The following is a 23,669-nucleotide window of genomic DNA, read 5'->3' on the forward strand; positions in this document are numbered from 1 at the left end:
GCCCTGTGTCGCTCAAATTGAGACCTGAGGCTCTTGTCACAGCAGTGGGCGAATATGCTCTGGTCCAGACGTTTGTGTTAGACTGCGCCCAGAGGGCTGCGAAACAGGGAGGAGGAGGAGGCAGCACTGGATACGAATCGACTTTCTTTCCGAGTGCCTTCTGGAAGGTGCTGGGCGCTGCTGCAGCTGCCGGCATGGGGCCATTTGCTCCGGCAGCTCAGCTGTCTCCTGCTTCCTTAAATAGAATGGGAAAAGGGTCTGAGCACTGGGCTGGGGGTCAACTATCCAGGCTGGGGGTCAACTATCCTGGCCGGGGGCTTTTTTGGCATGACCCCCCCCCTTTTCCCATGCCCCCTGCCCCATGCCTCCCTGCAGGTACGGGAGCGCTGAGGTTTGGCCAGGCGGCAGGGACAGGTTTCCCGCTGGCTGCGGAAAGGCGCTTCCCGGGGCAGGCAGGTGCCCCCCGGAGCCGGGACGGTCGCGGGCGCCCTGGCGCGCAGCCCTCCCGGGGCGCCATATAGCGGGGGGAGAGGTGGGGACAGGCTGCGGTGACAGGCGACGCTGACAGGTCCCAGGAGCTGCCGGGTCCTGCCCAAACTTGGAGCGGGAGGCGAGGGAGACGGGCTCTTTCCCAGCTGTCCGGACCCTCCGTGGCGCCGGCTGACTTCTTAAACTTTTTTTTTCCTTTATTAATTGACCCCTGAGGATCTGCAACGCTGGGAAAAACTTTTGTGAAGCCACAGCCTTGAGGAGCAACTTGGGCCTTGGTTTTCTGGAACACTTCAGCCCGGTAAACTGCTTTTATTGAAGTGTGTTAATTATATGTCGGGATCGGAGTGCAGCTTGGCTCGATGGCCTGACTCGCTCAGGGGAATACGCCAGCAACCCTGTCATACAGGCAGCTGCAAGCGGAAGGGGCAAAGACTGATGTTTTCCTTAATATTCCCAGGCAAGCTAAAATTTACATCTTTTTTTTTCCCTCCTCTGCTCTCCAGATGGAGGATCCCATCCAGCTGAAAGAGGAGGGCAATAAATATTTTCAGGCCAGCGATTACGAGAAAGCCGTTCAAAGCTACACTCGGGCTATAAAGCTCAGCCAGGACAAGGCGCTGCAGGCGGTGCTGTACAGGAACAGGGCAGCGTGTTTCCTGAAGAAGGTGAGGAAGGGGCTGCCGGCTCGCCTGGGGGGCGAGAGCCGGGAGGCAGGAGCAGGGCGGCAGCCAAGGGCGCTTGGCGGCACTCAGCTGTGCCATTTGTCCATTTATTTAATAAAACCCTGAGAGACGGAGCAGCAGCTAGAGGTCTCGGGGGGGTTGCTGGGGCAGAAGCAATGGTTGACAGGGCACGGGCTCAAATCTGTTCTTCCCTTTGCTGCGTGAGCCTGGCACCCCTGCGGCCAGCCGGCCTCGTGCAGGCGCTCCCCAGAGATTCCCGGGCAGCGGTGGCGCCGTACAAAGGCGCTTTTTCAAATAGCGTCTCGGCAGGAGCAAAGCTAACGCTGTGCGGGATGCGTCTCCTTCGGACGCTGCCGGTGGCAGGGGATGCTCCACGGTTTGGGTGCAGAGGCTTTTCCCGCTTGCCTTTTCCAGCACAAGCGAAGCAGGCATGGATCTTAGTGCAAAAAGAAAAGTTATTAGCGCCTGTAGTAAAACCATCTCAGCTCCCTGCAGGCCTGCTGTGGGATTTCAGATCACTTGCATGTTCCTGAAAAAGCGTGTTACTTCTCGGTTCTCACGGTGCCTGACTAGTGAGTGGAAATAGAGAGGTCACAGTGTGCATCAGTAATGTGGATATATCCTGCTAATTGACTGCCTTGCTGACGAATTGCCCTTCCTTCCTGATTCAATAGGAGGAATATGTCAAGGCAGCCTCGGATGCGTCTCGAGGTAAGGAGGAGGCTGTTTGCAGAAGTGAGCTGCGTTGCGGGGTACGCTTGCTCCAGCCTGCTGGAGCTTGGCCTTGAGGCCGTAGGGAAATTAATAGAGAAGATGCAAAGATAATGTGCTTACACTAGCTGCAATGCACTCTATTTGTACAGCTTGGCATTAGTAAGTACGTGATTCAGCTACTGATTTGCTCTCTTACGATGTTAACGCTGACCCGAACACACAATGTTCACAAAGAACTGAATAAAGGGCTTGCTCCTTCCAAATTTAAGGATAAATGTTGCTCTTCTCCTTAGATCCCCTCCCCAACAAGACCGGTGCAGGATGCTGGGGAGGGGAGAAAGCAGCATGCCGCATACACACACCTACAGCAAAACAAAAATAGTCTCAGCGAAAGCTGCTAGCGTTGGATCTTGCTGAGCTCGTTTTGGCAGATCTGTGAGTAAACTTTGAGGGGGGGAAAAGGAGGAAAAGTGAACCAGGTGCACATGGAGGGCTTGGAGGCCTGTAAATCCAATATTATTCCCTCTTAGTGTCATGGTAGAGAGATGCAGTGATTTGGATGTTGCTAATGACCTCTCTAAGCTGCTGCTTCGGTGCCTTTTCTCTCTGCATTTGTGCATTTCTTCTCATTAGAGCTGGCAGCTCTTAAAGCCGATACTGGCCGTTGCAAGCGAGAGGCCCCCAGCGTTGCAGGCCGGGGGCTGCTGTAGCTCCAGGGACATGGGYGCTGTGCAGCGACTCTGTGCAGGGTGCCTGTCCCGGGCCCCGTGGCTCCAGCCTGCTCTTGGCAGTCGAACATGCCCAAAGCCGGGGGTCCAAACTGACGGTCGTATCTCAAGGAGTGGTAGTGGCTGTGAAGCAAATAACTATTTACATGGGAAACTCTCAGGAAGCAAACTCTGATGGCTGGTGTTTTGGATCACTTCTCCAGCTATTGATATCAACGCTTCGGATATCAAAGCCTTGTTCCGGCGCAGCCAGGCTCTGGAAAAGTTGGGGAAGTTGGACCAAGCGTTCAAAGATGCTCAGAAATGTGCTACCATCGAACCCCGCAACAAAAACTTCCAGGAGACCCTGAGGCGACTGGGAGCTGACATCCAGGAGAAGGTAAATGCTATGGAAACAGTCCCAGACTTGCAGACTAGGAGTGGGACATCTGAGGGAAATCCTTGCTCTGGGATACACCAAAAGATTATTGGTCATATTGAAAACTCCTAACAATGGAAGGAGATAAATAGGCCCCGTTAACTGGACGTCTCTTGCCTGAGGCATGTAAATCTGAGGATCAGATTCAATGGTTCAATTAAGCGTAGCAGCCAGGTCCTGAGTCTCGGAGATGGTAACATTACTTCCTGAGAAGTGAAGCCCATTTCGTTAGGCAGCTTAGATTGCCTGCAGTTTTGAGGTCTGTGGTTTCCTTGAAGTGATACAGGAAGATTCCCCCTAGATGTTCTGCCTCTCTGATTTCCCATGCGCTCTCCTGTGTTGGTACAGCTGCGCATTCAGTTCTCCACGGACATGCGGGTGCAGAAGATGTTTGAAATTCTGCTGGATGAGAACAGCGAGAAAGAAAAGCGCGAAAAGGTGAGAACTGCCCCAGATTTGACAAAATGGCTGTTTAATGCCAGAGGCACGCTGCGGAGTAGCAGGTTGTGTTCCCTCCCCTGCCTTCCCCAGACGGAGGATGAGGTAAGGAGCAAGGAGGTGAACCAAACTCTCAGAGATGCCCAAAGAGGCATCACCCTTGTGCCAAGGGAAGCTGACCGACCTCCCAAAATACAGAAGCTGGGCTCAAACTGAGTTTCCTTTTGCAGTTGGGCTGCTCAGGCCCATCTCTGCCACCGTCCCCATCTTCCCTTCCAAGCAGTGACCCATTTTTCTCAAGAGGAGCAAAGTCAGTCCTGAGATGTCCCTGGAGAAACTGCCTGCCAGGGTCAGAGCTTGTCCACTGTAGCTGTCAGGTGATGGCCACTCCGTAGCTCCCATGGGGACATCCCCACATCTCACTGTCAGGTCCAGTTCTTATTTATTGCTAGCAATGATCAAGGACGGAGGGGAGGCAAAAGAGCAGATATTTTGCAGAAAGTTCATAACCTGCTGTCCAGTTTCTGTAGTGTTCCTGAAGCCATTTCAGGGGGAGAGGATCATGCTTCATAACATTGTCCTGAACTTTGCAGCTCCTCCTGCGACCAACGCTTCCTAGAGCTGCATGGATGCATTTTGGAGGCTGCCAGCAGGGCTGTGCTGCTAACTCYTGGTTGCTGTCTCCTCTAGGCTGCAAACAACCTCATAGTCCTTGGGCGGGAGGAAGCGGGTGCAGAGAGGATATTCCAGAACAATGGGGTCAACTTGCTGCTGCAGCTAATAGAAACCAAAAATGCTGAGTTGATCCTGGCAGCTGTGAGGACGCTTTCTGGCATGTGCACAGGACATAAAGCTCGGGTAAGCAACGGGGCCCTTCTAGGACTTTCACTGCTATTTCCATGCAACTGGGGGAATGGAAAATCACAACAGTTCACAATGTGTGTGTGTGTAGCGGAGATTCTTCTTTTCCTTCTGATTCTTGCGGGAAACATTGAAATTCTACAAATGAAAATTTGAATTCTGGGGGGAAAAATACAAATGAACAAGTGGGAAACTACAAACTACAGAAACTGCCAGGACTGTGCTCTTGATCTCCACGGTCAGAGCTGTACACGTTCCCTATGGTGCCTTACACGTGCACTTGTGAAACAAGGCTTATGATGAGTCCTTACCAGATGAGTGGTGGTCAGCAAGGCTGGATCAAACCCGAGTCCCTCATCACAGGTTGTAAAGAAGCAACAAGTCGCGCAGTCTCTGCAGCCTTCGGGAAAGTTATCCAAGAGTCCTTAGGTGAAGAAAAACAGGGAGGATCTAGAAAAAAGCAAAGACTGTTGGACAGGGTCCCAACTCACGGTGCTCCCTGAACCAGATTTTATGTTACTGCAGACCAAGACAGTTTATGTAGTGTAAAATGGCTCATAGAAAGCCCTGTCTCTGTCATATGGCTGGAAGCAGGAGATAGACATGTGCAAATGAATGTACGTATTGGTGTGACTGTGCAAAGGAGAAATAGGGGGACCTGGGACACAATAAAAGATAAATACACCAGATAAAAATCCAGCGCAGTAGGGACCCATTTTCTTTCTGAAGCATTGGGTGTTGTCACATGCCAAAGGCTGTGCTGCAAAGCCCTGTAGGTCAGTGCGTTTGTGAACATGCCTCCCTGAGTCACTGTGTCACCATGCACAGGGATGCACTGCGTGGTGACACTGGGTTTGCTGCAAGCAGGATGGGTTCTTGCTCTAAACAGGCTCTTTGTTGTTAACAGCCCTTGTGCAAAGACCTCTTCGAAATCTGACCATGCTCATCTCGACAACCTGGCTGAAATAGCACATTATAACTGTCAGCTCTGGATTTTAGGAGTTGTCTTACTAGAAGTGAAAATAAGGCTGATGAGCAAAACTCCCTGCACAGACTCGGGATTCAYGCAGGAAAACACTTTCTTTGTGCAAGCCAAGCTTGACTTTTCTAAAGCACACAGGAAGGATCAGTTTATATCTCCCCCTAATGGCTGCTCTGCTCTCCTTTCCGGGGCCAGGCCACCGCAATTCTCCATTACCTGGGCATCGACAGCATTTGTATGTGGATGTCGGTAGACAACGAAGAAATCTCCCTGGCTGTCTGCAACCTCCTGCAGAGCATCATTGACTGCCTGCTGGGCGAGGGGAAAGAGGAGCATCACGGCAAGGAGGAGGCTGTGGTATTAGGTAATGGCGCATAACCGAGCGGTCATTTGGGTGAGGAGGGCAGAGCTCTGCACCTGGCATGTCCTTCCTATTCCTCCTTCTCTGGGGAATTTGCTAAATTTTCTAGCCACGATGGTGCAGCACCCAGTGAGGCTGCAGCCCTGGACGTGCTGTGTAGGCAGTCGTGAAGGAACAGGAGCGCACTGAAAACCAGATAATGGGCTCACAAGTGCAGGTGCCAACTTCTTCCTCAGCTGCTCTACCGCAATGTGCACACAGTTCTCATCCTCACTGTTACTTTAAATACATATGTTCCAGTCATGCAGTGCCTTTGAATGGTTTTCACTGGGTTCCCTAGCTTTCAGGGGAGACTTCTAACTGGCTGCTACTGCCTTGATTCTGTGCAGATACTAAAAAAGATTTGAGGATGATCACGATGCGTTTGCTGGATACATTGGTCAGTAAGAAAGTATCGGGGCAAGGACGAGATCGAGCTCTCAACCTCCTCAACAAGAATATACCAAGGAAGGATCTGAAGGACCATGACAACAGTAGGACCACCTTTGTCATCGACAATGGTGAGTCCTTCCCCTCCAACCTTACACTGGTTCGGGAGACACGGAGCTGTATAATCTTACCTGAATACCTGTAAAACTGTTCCTCTGTTTTTTATTGGTGGATGCAAGCCTGGAGCAGAGAGACATAATAGCCGGAAACAGTTCTAAAATTAAGAGAACAAAACCTGTGTATGAGGACAATAAATTTTGTGTCTAATGGATTAGCTTCAAAGAACTTCTCCAGTTTATTCTCATGTGTTTGCTAATGTTTGGAGGATTTGGCTTGGATGGGTTGTTCAGTTTGGGTAGGATAGATGAACACCTGCAGACCCATTTTCTTAAACTGGTTATTTCAAAACTGGAGGGAGACAAGGGATTTATGTGGGGTGTATGTTTTCTATTAATTCTGATGCATGTGTTACCGTTTTGGTGAAAGTTATTTAATAATGCTTGCAGTGAAAGAAGGGCTAGGACATTCACAATTGCCTGGAAGCCACTGACTTTTCCCCAGTTAAAGCCTTCCAGTCTGGGAGGTCAGTAGGTTTAATGCTTCCTTACAATAATGACTGATCCAGCTGGGGACCAAATGCACAAGTTTGCTTATTTTATTCTGAGAGCTGAATAAGCACTTGATCCTGCAAACCTGTAACCTCAGAAGCAGAGCCTCCTGCCCAGTAAATATCTGAGAATCTCTTTGTCTAAGGCTTATGTGATTAGGCTGTAAAGCAATTGAAAACTGCCCAAGCTGGATGTTTCATTGCAAGAAACCACAAAGAGTAGCTTGAATTTTGTACAGACCCTCTCCCCTCTAATGCCCTATTACTTCATTATGTTTCCAGGCTTAAAAAAGATATTGAAGGTGGTGGGCCAGATTCCTGAGATGCCTGACTGCCTGCCGTTAACAGAGAACACCCAGCTGACTGCGTCTGTCCTCCTAAATAAACTCTACGATGACCTGCGCTGTGATCCGGAGCGTGACAATTACCGGGTGATCTGCGAAGAGTACATCAAGTGAGTCAGGGCTGGTGTACTGCAACTGAGCAAGCCCAGAGGCAGATGAGTAGGAGGTTTTAAAGAGATGAGGCACTTTCAATCCATTTAGATGCCTAATCAAGGCCTTGGGAGATGATGTGATTTGCCTGTGATCCTATAGAATCCTTCAGCTGAGAATAGAAAGCATGTCCAGATCTTCATATTGTACTCCTACCTGCTGGATCACAACCTCTGTATGAATTTGGGTGCAGCTGTGTCCCAGATACCTATATTTTTCACAAGTGGAGTTCAGTTCAGCAAAGAAACAAGGGATCTGTTATCCTCTTGAGAAAAAACTACCCTCTGAATCCCTGCTTCCACTACCTGAGCTCAGCAGAGGGGTTCCCTCTGGCAAACTGAACATCCCTCTGAACCTCATCCCACCTTTCACCCATGCTCCAGCTCTCCTCTGGGGAGTGGTAGCAATGGATTCAGTTTGCAAATTGCCTCCAATCTGATGGAGGATGTCCCCTGCGCTGCACAGGGGAATGAGAACAGCAAGCAACCACTGTGCTGAACCACATGCTGACTCCCTCTATCCCATGTAGGAGCAAAATTGACCCTCAGAACATGGATAAGACGCTCCACGCCATCCAGATAGTGTCTGGAGTACTGCAAGGGCCCTTTGACTTGGGCAACAAGCTGCTAGGCATGAAGGGAGTCATGGAGATGATGGTTGCCCTGTGTGGGTCTGAGAGGGAGATTGACCAGCTGGTGGCTGTGGAAGCCCTCATCCATGCCTCCACCAAACTGAGTCGGGCCACCTTCATCATCTCCAATGGGGTGACACTCCTGAAGGAGATCTACAAGAAGACCAAGAATGAGAAGATCAAAATTCGAGCCCTGGTGGTAAGGATGTCAGCACCCTGCCTTTTTACCACCTGCTAGTGCTCACCACCACATCCCTGGACTTGGGAGAGGGAGGAGGTCTTGGGAGCATGCCAGGGTCTCTCACCTTCATTTGGGGAATGGTTTATGGTGCTCCTGCCTCCAAGGAGAGAGGAGAGGGCAGACCAAGAGAATAGGGATTATAGGTAACTGAAGGCAAAACAGGTTAATCTTCCATTAAAAACATCTAGTAAGAACACAAAATCTGAACTTTGCTGTGCTACAAGCTGGAAAATCTACCATGTATTAGARTGTCTGTTTTTCCTCTTTAAGGCTAGACCTGACTTCAGTCTTTAGATGAGGGATTTGACTGTTTTTGAGCAGCTGTGCTATGGGACTAATGAGCTTTTCTAGCTTGAGTATTCTCTTCCTCTTCAGGGTCTCTGCAAGTTGGGCTCAGCAGGAGGCACTGATTATGGGCTACGGCAGTTTGCTGAGGGGTCCACTGAAAAGCTAGCCAAGCAGTGTCGAAAGTGAGTGATTTCACCTTTTTTTTTCCCCTTCTGTTTTTGCCTTCTGTTGCATTCTTGGCAAAATACAATATGCTCTTTCCCCTGCTCACACGTTGCCTTCATTGGCTATCATTGCCTGACAGCTGGTAATGCCCACAGAGCAGTTGTAYTGGGTACCTGGAGCTCTTCTATGCCTCAGTCAGCCATACGTTCTTCCTGCCTCATTGCTACTCAAGATSCAAATGAGCCTTATCCCTCACTCACTTCCCAAGAAGGACACCAGAGATGGCCCCTCCCTCTTTGCCAAAATGGTACAGGCTAATCAAGTGCTTTCTATAATATGCAGAAGTACTACTTAAGGATGAATTTACCCAGTGGACTTATCAAAGGGGTGGCATGAAGTTAGGATGTGACTGAGTGGGTGACTTGCTATTAGCRCCAGACAGCAGGGCATCACCTGTCTCCTGTGATGGAGAAGGCAAAGCAGTGCTGAGTAGCTGTCCTGGTCCACTTTCCCCTGCAGCCTTTAGATTCATCAAGAGGGCCATGGGAACATGTCCTGTCTCAGGGGAAGCACCTATGGTCTTTAGSAGCCACAGCAGAATCTGAATGCAGGTTTGGGCCTGAAATAGTTCTTGGTGCCTCTTTGTTTTTCCTCCCCCTCTTCCCAGACAAAAATCACTCCTGGCTCTTGAGACAGCACTATAGATGTTTCTTGTCTCTGTTCCAGATGGCTGTGCAACACCAGCATTGATACCCGCACCAGGAAGTGGGCTGTGGAAGGGCTGGCGTATCTAACCCTTGATGCCGATGTGAAAGATGACTTTGTTGAAGATGAGCCAGCCCTGCAAGCTATGTTTGAATTAGCCAAGGTCCTACCCTCTTACCCCATTCTCTCATTCCTCTGGGAACCTGTTCCCCTGTAATGTCCTCTTCATCCTCTCATGCCTCTGACTTTATTTTTCTGTGCAGACAAGTGACAAGACTATCCTGTATTCTGTGGCTTCTGCACTGGTGAATTGTACCAACAGCTATGATACCAAGGAACTGGTCCCAGAGCTGGTGCAACTGGCAAAATTCTCCAAGCAGCATGTGCCTGAGGAGCATCCAAAGGTAGGTTGTGTACAGCCAGGGAGCTGGGAGGAGATGCTCAAATCTGAGGACTTTCTTTGGTTTATCCCCCTGTCACAGACCTCAGGTCTCCTGGCTCCCAGCCTGCTAGGCTGAAATTGCTTTGCTATCCAGTCAGGCTTGACTGTGGTCAGYGAGATGGTAGCTGCTAATGGGCTAATCCTTTCCCAATGTTCCCCTCAGGACAAGAAGGATTTTGTTGTGAAGCGGGTGAAGCGATTGCTGAAAGCTGGAGTAGTGTCTGCTTTGGCCTGCATGGTGAAGGCAGACAGTGCCATACTGACGGACCAGAGCAAGGAGCTCATAGCCAGGTGCCTTCACTGCTGTTGTGGGCTGGGAGTGCTGGCCAGCCTTTGAACCCCTGAGATGGGTTCCTGGCCTGGGCTGGTTCCTGGAGTGGTGCATTCTGCCTATGGGGATGGAATGAAAGGGAGGCGGAAGAAAGATTTAAAGAGAGGTTTTCCTGAGCAATTTCATGAAAATCTGCRTGCTGACCTTGCAGCTGGCTTGCAAGGCTGTCTTTCTAGGATGCATTTTGAATTTCTAGTCCTCTAAAYACAATCTTATGGACCTGAAAACTTTTCACTCTGCCATTTGCTTCCTGCTAGAGTGCCCTGGGCACTAGGTTAAACATCTGGAGTTTACCTGCTAGGCCTGGCTTCCCCACGTGGCCTTACCCTCCTCCTGTGAAGGACACGAGTCATTGCTTTCCAGCATGGCTGTTTCACTAAGTGATACTGTGCTTTTTACAGAGTGTTCCTTGCCTTGTGTGAAGACCCCAAGGACCGTGGGACCATTGTCGCTCAAGGTGGTGGAAAGGTGATTACTCGTATGTTTTTAGCCCATTTTGATGTGCAGTTAATGTCTGGGAGYCTGCAGTGTGGCTACAGTGAGGGAAGGTGGCAGAAAAACAAGAGCTGTCTTAGCCCCTGTGTCAGGACTGATACYTCAGTCCTACCTTTGCAAGCCAAAGAAGCAATCTTGAAACAACTGTTTGAGCTACAAGCTCTGGTGTGGTGCCTATCTGAGAACAAAAGCAAGACATCTTTGTGGACTACAGTCCAGAGGCATTTTTCCTTCAACCTACACAAAGCTTTAGGATATTTGTTACTCATTTTAGTATATCAAATCCATCCTGTAAATCTTCTCAGAGGCATTTCATGCTTTACTCYGGTCACCAGGCCCTGATACCTCTGGCTGTGGAAGGCACAGATGTAGGCAAGATAAAGGCTTCTCACGCTCTGGCAAAAATTGCTGCCATCTCCAATCCAGACATTGCGTTCCCAGGGGAGAGGGTAAGTTAAAACAATCTTCTTGGCAATTCCTTTAGCAAACAGAAATCACCAGGACCTGGGAGCTGGAAAAGCAGTGATKGCATTTCTGTTTTTAGGTGTACGAGGTGGTGAGGCCCCTCGTGAGCCTGCTGAACACAGAGAGGGATGGCCTCCAGAATTATGAGGCTCTGTTAGGTCTCACTAACTTTTCAGGAAGAAGTGATAGACTTAGGTGAGTTCAACTACTTTTTGACTCTCTTCCTTCCCCAGATACTTTATCAGGAGTGAAGTGTTCTAGAAAAGCTGAGAATGAACATATCGGATCTGTTTCTGGGCTCTCAGTGTAGAGCTGTCAAAAGCCCTGATAAAACTTGGTCTGTTATGGAGCTTTTGGCAGCTTTTTTTCCCCCAAGAAAACATCTGTTTTACATGTGCCAACTCCCTTAACTTCTTTTCAGTGCRTGTGGACAGGATTAGTTTCTAAAAACAAGTTTAGATTTTTATAAATTATACATGTTTAATGCAAATTTTACAAAATTGGTCATTTTTCACCTCTATTTCTCCTCTCTTCCTTTGCCCTGGCTGTGCATTTCTCTGCCTCCTGTGCCAGCACTAACATTCATGTGGTCACCCAGCCTGAAAACAGACCAGCAAAATACTGATTTTTTGTTTTCCTTGGGTTACTTTCCCATCAAGTCAGTTCATTGACCTAAAAGTCCATAGRACAGCACAAAGCTAGTGCTAGTGAAGAGGAGGGCAGGACCATTGCTTGTTAGACTTTAGTCATCTTAATTTGATCTTGAAATTACATGTTTAGTCCTCCATGCTATAGAAGGAGAACCAGGGATAATGTCCTTGCCAACCCTTTCAAGCTAGATAGAATTTTTACGTCCTTGGTTCATGCAATCCCCAAAGATATCCAWCCATGCTGGATTCATTGTGTGCTCACCACACTGGTTCTGTTCTCACCCTTGGCATGTTCATTTTATTTGGAAGAATAGCAATGATAGAGCATCTGTATTTACTCTGGCAAAGCAAATCTCATCCATCATAAGCTTCCTTGGTAAGTGGCTTCATTAATTTCCCTTTCAGTTCTGCTGAACTTGGATTCAACCATTTTCTCATAGGACTATGAAGACTGGTCAATTTGAGCTACCTTTRGCAGATCTTATAAATGTCTCAGAACTGAAAGATTCATAAAATAGCCTGGAAAAGGAGTAGCATGTTTTCCTCAAGTAGAAGGAAAACCCAACATGAACTCAATCTGTATTAGACAAGGGACAAACCACATGCCATGAGTTCCAGTGCCATGAGCACAGACTTGTTTAAGGCCTCCCCTGTCTCCTCTCTGTCTGCAGTTAATGCTTTATAAGTCAGTTATTGCATGTTCTGTGACTGTATTTCAACTTCTCTTCAACACAGGATGAAGATAGTCAAAGAGAGGGCCTTGCCAGATATTGAAAACTACATGTTTGAGAATCATGACCAACTTAGGCAGGCAGCCACAGAGTGTATGTGCAACCTGGTGGTCAACAAGGAGGTAATTCACCATGTTTTGGACTTGACTGCATGCAACAGCTCGTGAGCCACTACGATGAGGATTTCATAAATGTGTTCTCTGGTGGGTTTTTTCAGGTTCAAGAAAGGTTTGTGGCTGATGGAAATGACCGGCTGAAGTTGGTGGTGTTACTGTGTGGTGAAGATGATGAGAAAGTCCAGATTGCAGCAGCAGGAGCTTTAGCCATGCTAACAGCTGCACAAAAGAAACTCTGCTCTAAGATGACTGAAGTGGTAAGGCCATAAGCCTGATTACTGACAGTGTAGAAATACCCTTGAAGGGACCTGGCTCAATCATGAAATGCCTCTCAAAAGGAAGATCTAGTCCACCAGTTTACTAGTGAGGAACTTAAACTGGTCAAGCAAGACCTGTGTGTGCATGCTCCTAGTCCATCCCTGCACAAAGTAAAGCAGCTTTCTTATACCAGCCTCTAAGACTTCAGCTCAGAGCAGYAACATTTTTATATAGCAGCTTCTAAAGCTAAAGTCAGGCTACTAACTGTCAAACAAGAATAGTTAGGAATGCAGAATATTCTATAGACCCTTAAATCTTCTGATATTTCATAACCTTAAATTCAAACCTTGCTTCACTCAGAAATGAAAAGAGCTTGATAGATACCTATTGAACTTTACAGATCCCAAAACATCTCAACTTCATAGTCTTGGGTACCCAGCGCAGACCCTGCGATAGCTTAAGACTTGTGCTTGAGAACYTGTGAACCCTGTTGCATTGCACATGTCAAATTTGGACACTGGGGTTTGTTAGAATACAAATCATCAACCAAGTAGGATGAGAGGCTAGGGAAATCAATGAGGGGAGTGGATGCTCTGCTCCTGGTTTTATCTTGGCTCTGTCAATACTCTGATCAGATTCTTTGCACAGAAATTATGCAGCAGCCTAAACATGAAGCTCTTCTGTTTTCTGTGGTGCAAGAGCCATGAAAATTTCTGGCTTTTTAAGTAAACAAAAATTAGGCTCAAAAGTTTGGCATCAGGTTTCCTTAAAGAATCAGATAACCATTCCTGACACATGACTATGAAGAAGTGAGTCCATGTGCTTTCTTTTGCTGRGAAATGCCTTGCCAAACTTGTACTCCTGGCTGAGTTTTTTTTTCAGATTGATACCAATGTTCTGTCCCTTCTTTGCAGACAACCCAGTGGCTTGAAATCCTGCAGAGGCTCTGCTTGCATGATAACATGGAAGTGCAGCACCGCGGACTGGTCATAGCTTTCAATTTAATGAGTGCTGAAAAAGAACTGGCAAAGAAGCTGGTGGAGACAGAAATCCTAGAGATCCTGACCTTCATTGGCAAGCAAGAAGATGACCCCAAGAAGCAGCACATCATTAATGTAGCACGTGATTGCCTTACAAGGTGCATGGATTATGGGCTGATCAAACCTCTCTCTCAGGCATAAGGAAATGAAAAGCACCAAAAAAGCTGGGGGGGTGGGGAGCTACTGAGAAATGATCTGCTCTCAAGTGAACTGTTCTGTAACCATCCACACCTGCTGRTACTTCAGTGATTCCTAGTGATGGTGGGACAGCAGGAGAGGGTTTAATTGCTTCCCATGCTGTAGTCAGAAAATAGGTTTGAGGATGTTTAGGGGTGCGCTTTTTTCTTCATTTATGGGATTTTTTTTTAATTGACTTTAAGTGGAGTGCCGATGTGTGAGGATGGTGGATGAAATCTTAATAAATTCACTATTTTGTTCCGTGTGGAATCTCTGCTGTTCTGCTTTCATTAAAGCAAATGAAGTATCTTGGAGATTTTTCCCTTGCAATCTTGCATCATATCCAGGAAGAAGAGAAAACAGTTCATAGCAGAGGCTAAATTTCTACCACTTGCAAAATACCTAATGCTGTTCAGATGAATATGCAAAGTCATCACAAGTAGGCTGTATGAAGAAGCAGCACTAACAGGACAAGCTGAAGATCATGCTAGGGGACACACTGCTTGGCTCAACAGGGAATATTGAAAATACCTGGTTTATGAAAGAAACAGAATGAGAAGCAAATCCACCAGTTTTTCACAGGGCATTTACTGTGTAAATGTTTACATTCAAGCACAGCTTCTTTATACATGCTATATACAATACCGAATCATGTGCTCTTTCTTTAGTGCCGGGGCAGGGGGGAATGTCAGCATATAGTAACTATAATTTTACACAAGAATCACCTAAAAGTGAAGTCAAGTGCATTAAAATAGTTTTAATAGGGATCATTGTAATAAATGACAGTGATTCCCCACATGCAGATCAGTATCCATCCACTCTAGCTATTATACTGCAAGGAAAACAATATAAAGACTAAGTGTCCATGTTTGGGGTTGTTTTCATGGCCCAGTTTTAAGAATTTTGGCTCTGTCTTTCAAAAGTATTTGCACCTAACTCTTTACAGGTATTTTTACCTAGCCAGTATGTCTGAAACCAAGACAAAAATGGCATTGCTATCTAAAGTTATTTATGCAAAGTTTCCCTTGTTCTCTAATTCTCCTCTTTGCAGCTGTGGGTTTTCTAACCTGTACTGACTGTCTCTGGAGTTCAGAGTGGCAAGCTACTTTTGTAAAAGCCATTTATTTGTATTTCCTAGCTGAAACTTGGACAGAAGCCCTTATTTTTTCTTTTCTTTTCTGAGTATCTGAAGGGAGGCTATTTTTTAAAAAAYGGCTTCCAACATTGGATGCCTAAGCTGTTTGGTAGCTTACTGTGTGTATGGGAATGAGCTGCTGAAAGCCAGAAAGTATTCCAATTTCCTGTCCCAGCATACTGGCTTTCACTTGCCAATGTACTCCTGTGCAGTCAAAGCCTGAGAGTAGGGCTTTGCAAGTCCTCGAAAGCAGCTTCCAGTGAGTGATGTAATTCTGTCATTTGAAGTATCTCTTTTCCATGCCTTTTTGTAACTTTATGTTTGTCAGGGCTTCCCGAGGCTAGCTAAGTTTACAAACCATTTGTAGGCTATTGCAAAGGCCTGCAAAGGAAAGCCTTACACTTTACGCAGAACCAAAAGACTTTCAGAAAGTATAACCACTGTCCTCTCCAAGGGCCTTCTTGGGATCCTAGATGGTTTTCTAAAACCACTGYTCAAATAGCAAATGTAGCTGTAAATTAGCTCTGGATGCTACACAGACTAGTATGTTTCTGAAAATTTCTTCCTGAGAAGGTATAGGAACAGGAATAATACCAAACACAATGCTTCTCTCTAAGCCAGAGAAACGACGGATGCTGTCAAGAACAGCGTGCATTTCTAGCCCTCCCTCCATTTTTGTTAATGACATATTTAACTTGGATTTCTTCATTTGTGATTTTAATATTTGACTGTATGCTCTTACTTCTTCATCTCTGTAGCACAGAATAGCAATATCTTTCTCAGCGTAACCCATTTTAAGATATCTGTGACAATGTTCTACCACATATTTTGCTATTTCGTATYTATCTAGCTTGCTTTCTTTTCTAATACAACCTTGCACAGCATGAGCGCATGTGGCTTTACATAATAACTCTTCTAAACGTTGTTTGGGAATATTTAGGATAGAATTCTTTACAATATCTTCCATTGTTTCTTTTACATAGCAATAGATACTGTTAGCATTACGGACCACTTTGGTTAGTGACTCTACAGGATCATGCCATTGTACTGGTGGAAGACCGGTTGGGAAGCAGTGACTTGTCTGTAAGTAGTCCAAGAAAATCCAGAGAATGCCAGGCTTAGGGAGATGTTGTGATGAAGTTAGAGTCAAGGCTTTGTTATACCAGTCACCATTCCCATCTTGGAAATTCTGAGCTTCGTCAATTATTATGTGCTTCACCTCATCAAAACTTTTTGTCAAAAATTTTACTCTTGTAACAGCATGGCAAATGTTCTTCTGTCTACAAAAGAAATACAAGTAACTTAAAAATTTATGCAATCTTTGTGCATTGCAAACTACTAGTTATACCTGATCAGCACAAAGTGAATGTCAATGATATTTAAGTCGTATTTATTAGTAGATGCTCAGGATGGCGAGACAAGAATTTGAGCCTTACTAAAAATGCATTCCAACTACACAACTCAAATACTGTAATGGTGGTAGAAACCTAGCACACCAAATATACTAATCAATACTCTGCTGTTTAGAAATGTTAGTCAAATAACAGACTATGGCAATGAATAGTTGGAGGAAATACTTACCTCACAAAATCTCTCAGAGGTTGGTTCTCACATATGTAAAGAACCTCGTCTTGTGCACACTGAAACACATTTCTTATTTTCTCTATGATCTTCAGGGCCACTACAGTTTTTCCYGTTCCTGGTAGGCCATAAACATACAGCTTCTTAGTTTTATGAAGATTTTCTGACAGTAGCTGGTACTGTTTGACRGTCAAGAGGTTGAAAAACTCAAAACCAAGTTGGTCACTTAAAAAGGACCGGAAATTCAGCAAAACTACTGTAAGAGCACACAGTAAGGCATTCAAATTGTCACTGTTGATTACACTATAGTTTTGGGGATACATTTCTTGAATATTCAGATTCCGTTCTTTTTCACAGTTAATTTCTGGAAGCAAAGTCAGTAGCTTCGGTATTATACACAGTTTGTGAATATAGCCTCCGGTGTTGACTAATTTCTGCTTCAGCCTCCAGGCTGTGCATCTTGAGTAGTCAAACAAACACTTAGTGATAGGACATTTACAGACTGTATAGAGGGTAGGCGGCCTACCCTGGGCTATTAGGAGAACGTCACAAATTATGAATGGGTTGTCTGGCAAGCCGACCTCAACAGCCCAGCTTCTGGAAAATATGAGAACTCCCGCAGAAAGCTCCTTCAATTGTTCTTCCAGCAAGTTAGCCAACCCTGGGTACTCTTGGAGGAGATCTTCTCTGAGTTTTTCTGGTGTGTATGTTATGCTGTGGGATTTCACTAACAATGCAGAGCAGAAGAATGGTTGGTGTTAGTTTAAGACATGCTAATCCAATCTTCTGAAACAATTCTGTGTGAATTAATATTGGCGAAAGATTACAAATACACACTCTAGCTGCCTGCACCTTTGCTGCTTCTTCAAAGTTTTCCTTATCGACTCCATGTGTTTCYAGATTCTTTTGCAAAGACTACTTCCTCAGCAGACTCAGTCCTCATCTCCTACCCAGCTCTCAGTCCCTTTGCTAAAATTGCCAGCACAGGACCAGCTTATGCCAGCTATGTTTAGGAGACCTGCCTAATGGATAGAGAAACAAAGATCAATGCCTCAGTAAAAGAACCTCTGGACTGCTGGCAGACCTTGCAGTGCCAGAGAAATGCTGGACTATAACTGGCAGCAGATTCTCCAGTCTGGTCCCAGCCTTAGAATTAAGTGACTATTCCTATCCTCTGCCTTTTTACATATTTAGGGCTGATTCCAAGTGACCTTCTCTCCCATTTTTCCCATTTTGCACTGGATTATTAATATTTCCTGAAAGTAAAAAGACATTAGCATGGCTGTGCTCAGTCTCCGGAGAGGTTCAGCTACCCAGGCTCTGGTATGTACACCTATCGAAATTCGGCAGGGAATCGGTCCTTGGGGAAGGGGTCATCAGGCATTTGAATGTGATGTTGCTGGCAGATTTCTTACCATCCCTTTCACCTGCTTGAAGAATGTCTCCAAGCTAATCTTTGACCTTGACTGCACCCTTAAAATTCTTGTTGTCAACCTATCGGATAGCAAAAGCAGTGTGTAGACCTACCTGGAAACAGTTGTTTATGAAGATCATCAATGCTGTCAAGGCCCTGATGTGAATAAACTGACCTGGCAAGCGGTGGCCCCTCTGTCAGACTGAGCTCTAGCTTAAAGGTGTCAGAAAACTGAGAAAGATCTAGAAAAAAAAAGAAATAAAACCTGTGATATAGCATGAGTATTTGCTGTCCCTTAGTGCAAGGGCCACAAGCTATCCTCATGCTGGTTCTAAATCTTTCACTCTTCTTTAAAAAAAAGAATCTGATGCACAAACAGAACCTTTGGAGCTCATGTGAACAGCAGCTGATTAGCAGCAGAGGTCACGGACCGTGGACCTGCTCTTGGTTTTTTTACAGATCATGTTAGACAGAGCTGCTGTTGTGACCTCTAACTGTTAGTGATACCCCTTTCAATGCCCAAGAATTGTCCATCAAACAATCTCTCTATCCACAGCTCTCAACCCTACCAGACTGACAGCAGCAGTGGAAAATCCCTCCAAAAAATAGGAGGGATGGTATAGAAAAGACTATTATTTGCATTGGTGCACAAATCCCTCCTGTTCTTCAAGATTCAGACTGAAAGAAAAAACTGAACTATGTAAACAAATATATGCAGGCTGTGGTCTAACCTCAGTAGTAGCCCTTGTCAAGGCATAGAGAGCTCACACTGCAGAAGCGTGAAGTAACATACAATAGGCTTCCAGTCACCACGACCTGCTGCAGCCTGAAAGAAGCATTAAGGGAGATAAGTAGCAGAAAAACAGGTATTTAGCAAGGAAATAAAGCAGTCAAAATGGTTGGTTTGGTCAGGCCCAAAGAGAAAAGCAGGGAGGAATACTTAAGGCAAGCAACGCTGCCAGGCAAGGAACAAGAAAACAAAAGGGAATATCTGAAATGGAAAGGGATTGTTCCAGGTCTTTTGCACCTGGATCAGTGGAGGTCATCCATGAAGCCCACTTAGCCGCTTTCAGTCTCTTGATACTGCCGCCGTCCACAAGCCATGAATCTGGATCTTCTGAAAACGCAGCACAAGTAAATGGTTCAATCTTCACAGCGCAGACATATCCACAGTGCTCTCCAGGCTCATTGTACACTTTGAGGAGTTTGTGTTCATACGTTACATTGTGTCCCTTTTTATTATTACAGAAATGGAAGAGGGTTAATTTGTCTCGAACGGAATTGATTTCGTGGCTTAATTTTTTAAGGTCTTCATCACTGCTGCTGAATCCTTGTACTCTCCTATCATCATCCACACCAATCCATAAATACCCTCCACGAGTGTTTGCAAATCCAGATATATACTGAGGTAGAATCTCTTTAACACGAGTCAAGAACTTCTCAGTTGAATAGTGTTTAAATTCCACATCACCCGACTCAGTGAAATTCAAGGTCTCTCCATGCTGCAGTTGGTCCCTATTAAATAACTCAGCAACAGTATTGTTTATGATATCCTTAATTCCTTCAACATCCCTTATCTTCCTTTTCTTAGCTGTTGGTCCTGAGCTCAGCTCTCTCCTGGCTTCATCTTGCTTTTCTTCAAGGAAGCCAAAAGCCTCAGTAGGGGTGAGATGGGAAAGAGAAGCACCACATTTTGCATACAACCCAGAAGTCAGGCTACAGATACGTGGCTTTGCAGTGCTAGAGTTTAAGGAAGATTTTTCACTGCTCCAGGTTTTAATAAAAATCAAAAGGTAATTATCTTGCTGTTTGAAGTCGAGGTATTTTGCCAAATCTGGTGACAGAAGAAGAGACCGAAAAGTCTCTTCTATATCCAGTCCGATTCCATCTCTCTCAAAGTTGTAGTTTTCATTTGCAATATCTGCTTTCACCACGCCTCCTCCAGAGTTTAGCAAGGCACACACTGCACAGGTAACATTGTATTTTTGATCTTGTCTTAACTTTTTTGATATCTTTTTTCTTGATTTTTCACCAAAACATATTTTTCCTACTTGCACAACTACTTCAGGATACCATGTTGCGAAATCAACCCAGGCCTGCTGCTGTTGGTTCTCTTCAAGAGCCATTCTGGGCCTGAAAACAATTGTAAAAAAAATGCTTACCATTTATGTTGAAACATCGATCTTCTAAAGACTTCCGAAAATATTTGCTAAACAGTGGCCATCCTTCAAATAATAAATACACCAAATCACGGAGATGAAAGATGAAGCATACATTACAGTCATTTGTTCTAGCCCCAAATGTTCCTGAAGTTCTGCTTTTTTGGAAACCTTGGAAGTTTTTGTCTTGCAACCTCCCTTATGGGTAGCTCATGTTCCCAAGGGTAAAGTGAAGCCTCTTTAGTAACCTCGAGCTGCTCATCTTGCTCATATGCACCAGTGCTCCCTTCAGTGGTTACTGCACAGCAACAGAGCATTTTCTCCACTTCCAAAACAGAGCGCTTGCTTAAAGCTCAGAAAAGCCTTTCTGTGGGAATTTGTCCCAAAAGAGAGACAGAGAATAGTGAACTCCCTCCAAAGCCTGGGCAAAGCAGAAGCTTAATTTAGCCCTCTGGGTAGTGCCTCTGCTTTCCAGCCTTCCTGATAGTAAAAGAAAGCACTAATTTGATCAGATCCTCCCATATCTGTGGAGGACTATACGAAGATCCTCCATTGCCATAGACCATGAAGACATCTGCATGTTTAAGAAACCATCTGCAACAGAGATGCTTTGCAGTGCATCTGCCTGATGCCTCAGAGAGGACTGTTCTTCCCATTAATAGAAGAACACCTGACTGTTGTAACGACTCAAAAAGGGCTGTGCTAAGGCTCACCTGGATCTCAAGACTCGCTGGCATGGGAACCTTACTGATTAATAATTAATAAACAATAACAACTAGCCCTTTTACTTCAGCTCTATTTGGCCACCCTTGCAAGTTAGGTGGCTGAATCTTGGCTGGTTACTAACTTTGCACTACAGACAAACACCTTAAAACGGTGGGAAACTTTATTTGCATTACATTAGAGCCAATTCCTTAAGCTGAAATCCTGCCGCCTGCCCGCCCCCCCCCCCACAGCAATGCACTTTGGTGGCACAAAAGCACCTAGGAATAAATGCGAATGAGCCTAGAAGAGATCTCCTCTGTAACAGGAGCGCAGTTAATTTCCAGTGGCAGAGATGTGCTTTTCTTATGACCAAGCAAGAAGCCAGAGAGCTGCACGGCACTAACACCAAAACACACGTCCCCTCCAGATATGATACAGGAGAGGAGTTTCCTGCCTTTCCTGTATTTCTTCTGAGTTAGCTATGCTGAAAAATATAGCTCTGCCCCCAGTAGCTTGGAGTTGAGATACCACCGAAGCAGCAAAGACTTTAATGCAGGCTAATTTTCCTACCAGCCAAAGGAATTTTCCCAGCCACCCTCTAGCTTGCTGCAACAGGACAACCTGTCCAGCTGATGCAATCTCAGACTGTCACCGACGCGACAGAGGAAAAGACTTGCCCCATCTCATTTTCTCAGTTCTGGGCTAAAACGTCAGTATTTGAAATATCAATTTTAGATCGGTAAGTAAGTCCTGAAGTGAGGCAGAGCAATTGCGGGGGTACAAAGCACCTGCGGCGTGTTACCTGCATTCCTCCTCCTGACCCCTCCGTCCGTTAAAACCTGAGAGAAACATAACTGACTCCCTTCTGCTGGTTTCGATTCCTCTCCTCTGCRTTAGCTGTGATGTAGCTGGCGCAAAGCCTCCAAAGACTTAACTGGATCTTTCCAGCCAAAGTTCAAAGCTAGTTTCAGGGGGAGACCCAGCCCTCCTGGGCAGTGACTTCCTTCCCCTCCGGCTGCCAAAGCCTATCAGAGCCAGGGAGCGAGAAAACGAAAGGTCTAGAAGAAATCTCTCAACCAGTCTGTTCRCGGGGGCACTGTGTGTTCCGCGCGGAAAGCTTCAACTTCATTAACCCTCTCGCAGCTCCAGAGTCAGGRATACAGTCCCGGAAGCTGGAGAAGAGGACAGCAAGCTGGAAAGTCTCATGCAGAAGATAGGCTCTGCTTATCTCTATTTGCAATAACGGATTCAGTATTTTTACCTTTTCGCCCTGGCRCAGCCAATGCTTTTATTCTGCAATAATGTCCACATACAACTCTCCGCTGAAATAATTAAAGGTGTAGGTTACCACAGTGTCACCTCCCTCCTCGGGGCCGTGTTTTGGCAGAGGCGCCAGAACCGGGCCATAGTGAGAGGGCAGGAAACCAGGGAAGTTGCGGGTTTGACTGCAAAGTCTTAGGGTAGCAGGATGAGTGCACCCTGGGTTCAACAAAGTTGTGTGTGTTTGTTTTTTTTTCTTTTCCCCAAGGGGAGGTGGGAGGAAATGAAATGTGGTAAAAAAAGAGCAAGGAAATAGAAACATATTCTGTTTGTGTGCAGACATACAGCTTCATACACAAAATACAAATGCTTTTGCTTCCACCCTGTGTAAAAGGGACTCCCCCTTCACCAGCGCTGGGGTGATACCAAACCCAGCACTCCCGTCGAAGCCAGAACAGCCAAAGATGTTGTGGGGTGCTTTTCTCCTCCAAAGGGAAAATGGCTGTGGTAAAATTGCTGTCTGCCATGGTTTTGTTAAAGCCAAGGATAAAGCACCATGGGGGTCTCTTCAAGAAGATCGGTCCTCAGGAAAGGGAGCCTGTCCGCAGGACTGCATTTCCCTGCGTACTTCCTTTCTGTGTCTGCCCCTCCAATGGGATCCTCCTCTTGATCCAGCGCAGAAAAGCACTGAGCAAAGTCAGAAAGACCCTCCCCACAGAAATCATGGGAAATACATGTCTGTAACAGGCATGCTTGTCATGCAAGGATTCCTTGCAAATAGCTAGCTGCCAGGAAGAAATGAGTGATGGCAGTAAAATAATGGGATGGTATTTATCATTCTAGCCTTAACCAAGCAAGCACTTGCTTTATTTTAACGTATTAAATCATAATACTACTTTCCCTTCCAAAGCATCTTCCATTGAAGTCTTGGAAATTTTTTATTTTTCTCACCAATATTTTTATTTTTTCTTCCCTCTTTTTTGCAAGGGGTTTGATAGTCTTCACTGAGCCGCCACATCCCATTAAGCATCCCCCTTCTGTGAGGTGACTGGTGCTACACAACCCTGTGGCGGGAAAACCGGGCCCTTGGGCTGGCAGGTGCTGGAGGCAGCGACTTCTCATCTCCTTCTGCCCCTGCCCAGCCAGGCGCGTGCTCCCCACCGTCCTGCAGCACCGGGCCTCACGCACCGGCATGGGGGCGCTGGGTTTGGGAGCTGGGCCCCGGCCATGTGGGAGGCACTGGGAGAACTGGGAACGTCATGACTGGGAGCACGGCCTCAGCTGGGTGCTTACTGCCACGCATATCCGAGTGTATTCCTGCCTGTACTCCCAGCAGGGCACAGGCACTGAGCGGAGGCAGAAGGCGAAATGGCGCCGGCTGGGGTGGCTGGGACACGCCGCACCCCACCGGCC

At 46.2% G+C, this 23,669-nt stretch overlaps 2 protein-coding genes across 3 annotated transcripts; one reads left to right on the forward strand and one right to left on the reverse strand.

Annotated features, from left to right (window-relative positions):
- The first annotated feature begins 995 nt into the window (after positions 1–995).
- On the forward strand, positions 996–13,966 carry UNC45B (unc-45 myosin chaperone B). Its single transcript, XM_026063692.1, has 19 exons — positions 996–1,157; positions 1,850–1,886; positions 2,821–2,996; positions 3,384–3,473; positions 4,164–4,331; positions 5,512–5,680; positions 6,067–6,237; positions 7,056–7,227; positions 7,797–8,097; positions 8,515–8,609; positions 9,319–9,460; positions 9,561–9,701; positions 9,903–10,030; positions 10,472–10,538; positions 10,901–11,014; positions 11,110–11,225; positions 12,416–12,533; positions 12,629–12,784; positions 13,700–13,966. The coding sequence occupies exons 1-19, from the start codon at positions 996–998 to the stop codon at positions 13,964–13,966; spliced, it is 2,790 nt and encodes a 929-aa protein (XP_025919477.1).
- Positions 13,967–14,570: 604 nt separating this feature from the next.
- Positions 14,571–22,004, reverse strand: SLFN11 (schlafen family member 11). 2 transcript variants are annotated; one of them, XM_026063717.1, is made up of 5 exons: positions 21,799–22,004; positions 19,160–20,265; positions 18,246–18,374; positions 16,719–17,445; positions 14,571–16,417 (listed from the first exon to the last, which is right to left on the reverse strand). In XM_026063717.1, the coding sequence occupies exons 1-5, from the start codon at positions 21,846–21,848 to the stop codon at positions 15,619–15,621; spliced, it is 2,811 nt and encodes a 936-aa protein (XP_025919502.1). In that variant the 5' UTR covers positions 21,849–22,004; the 3' UTR covers positions 14,571–15,618. The 2 variants fall into 2 exon arrangements, with proteins under 2 accessions (XP_025919502.1, XP_025919503.1); XM_026063718.1 differs by lacking the exon at positions 21,799–22,004 and adding an exon at positions 20,407–20,464.
- Positions 22,005–23,669: the final 1,665 nt, after the last annotated feature.

The sequence above is a fragment of the Apteryx rowi genome, unplaced genomic scaffold (genome assembly GCF_003343035.1).
Source record: "Apteryx rowi isolate R43461 unplaced genomic scaffold, aptRow1 scaffold_20, whole genome shotgun sequence".
Taxonomy (NCBI): domain Eukaryota; kingdom Metazoa; phylum Chordata; class Aves; order Apterygiformes; family Apterygidae; genus Apteryx; species Apteryx rowi.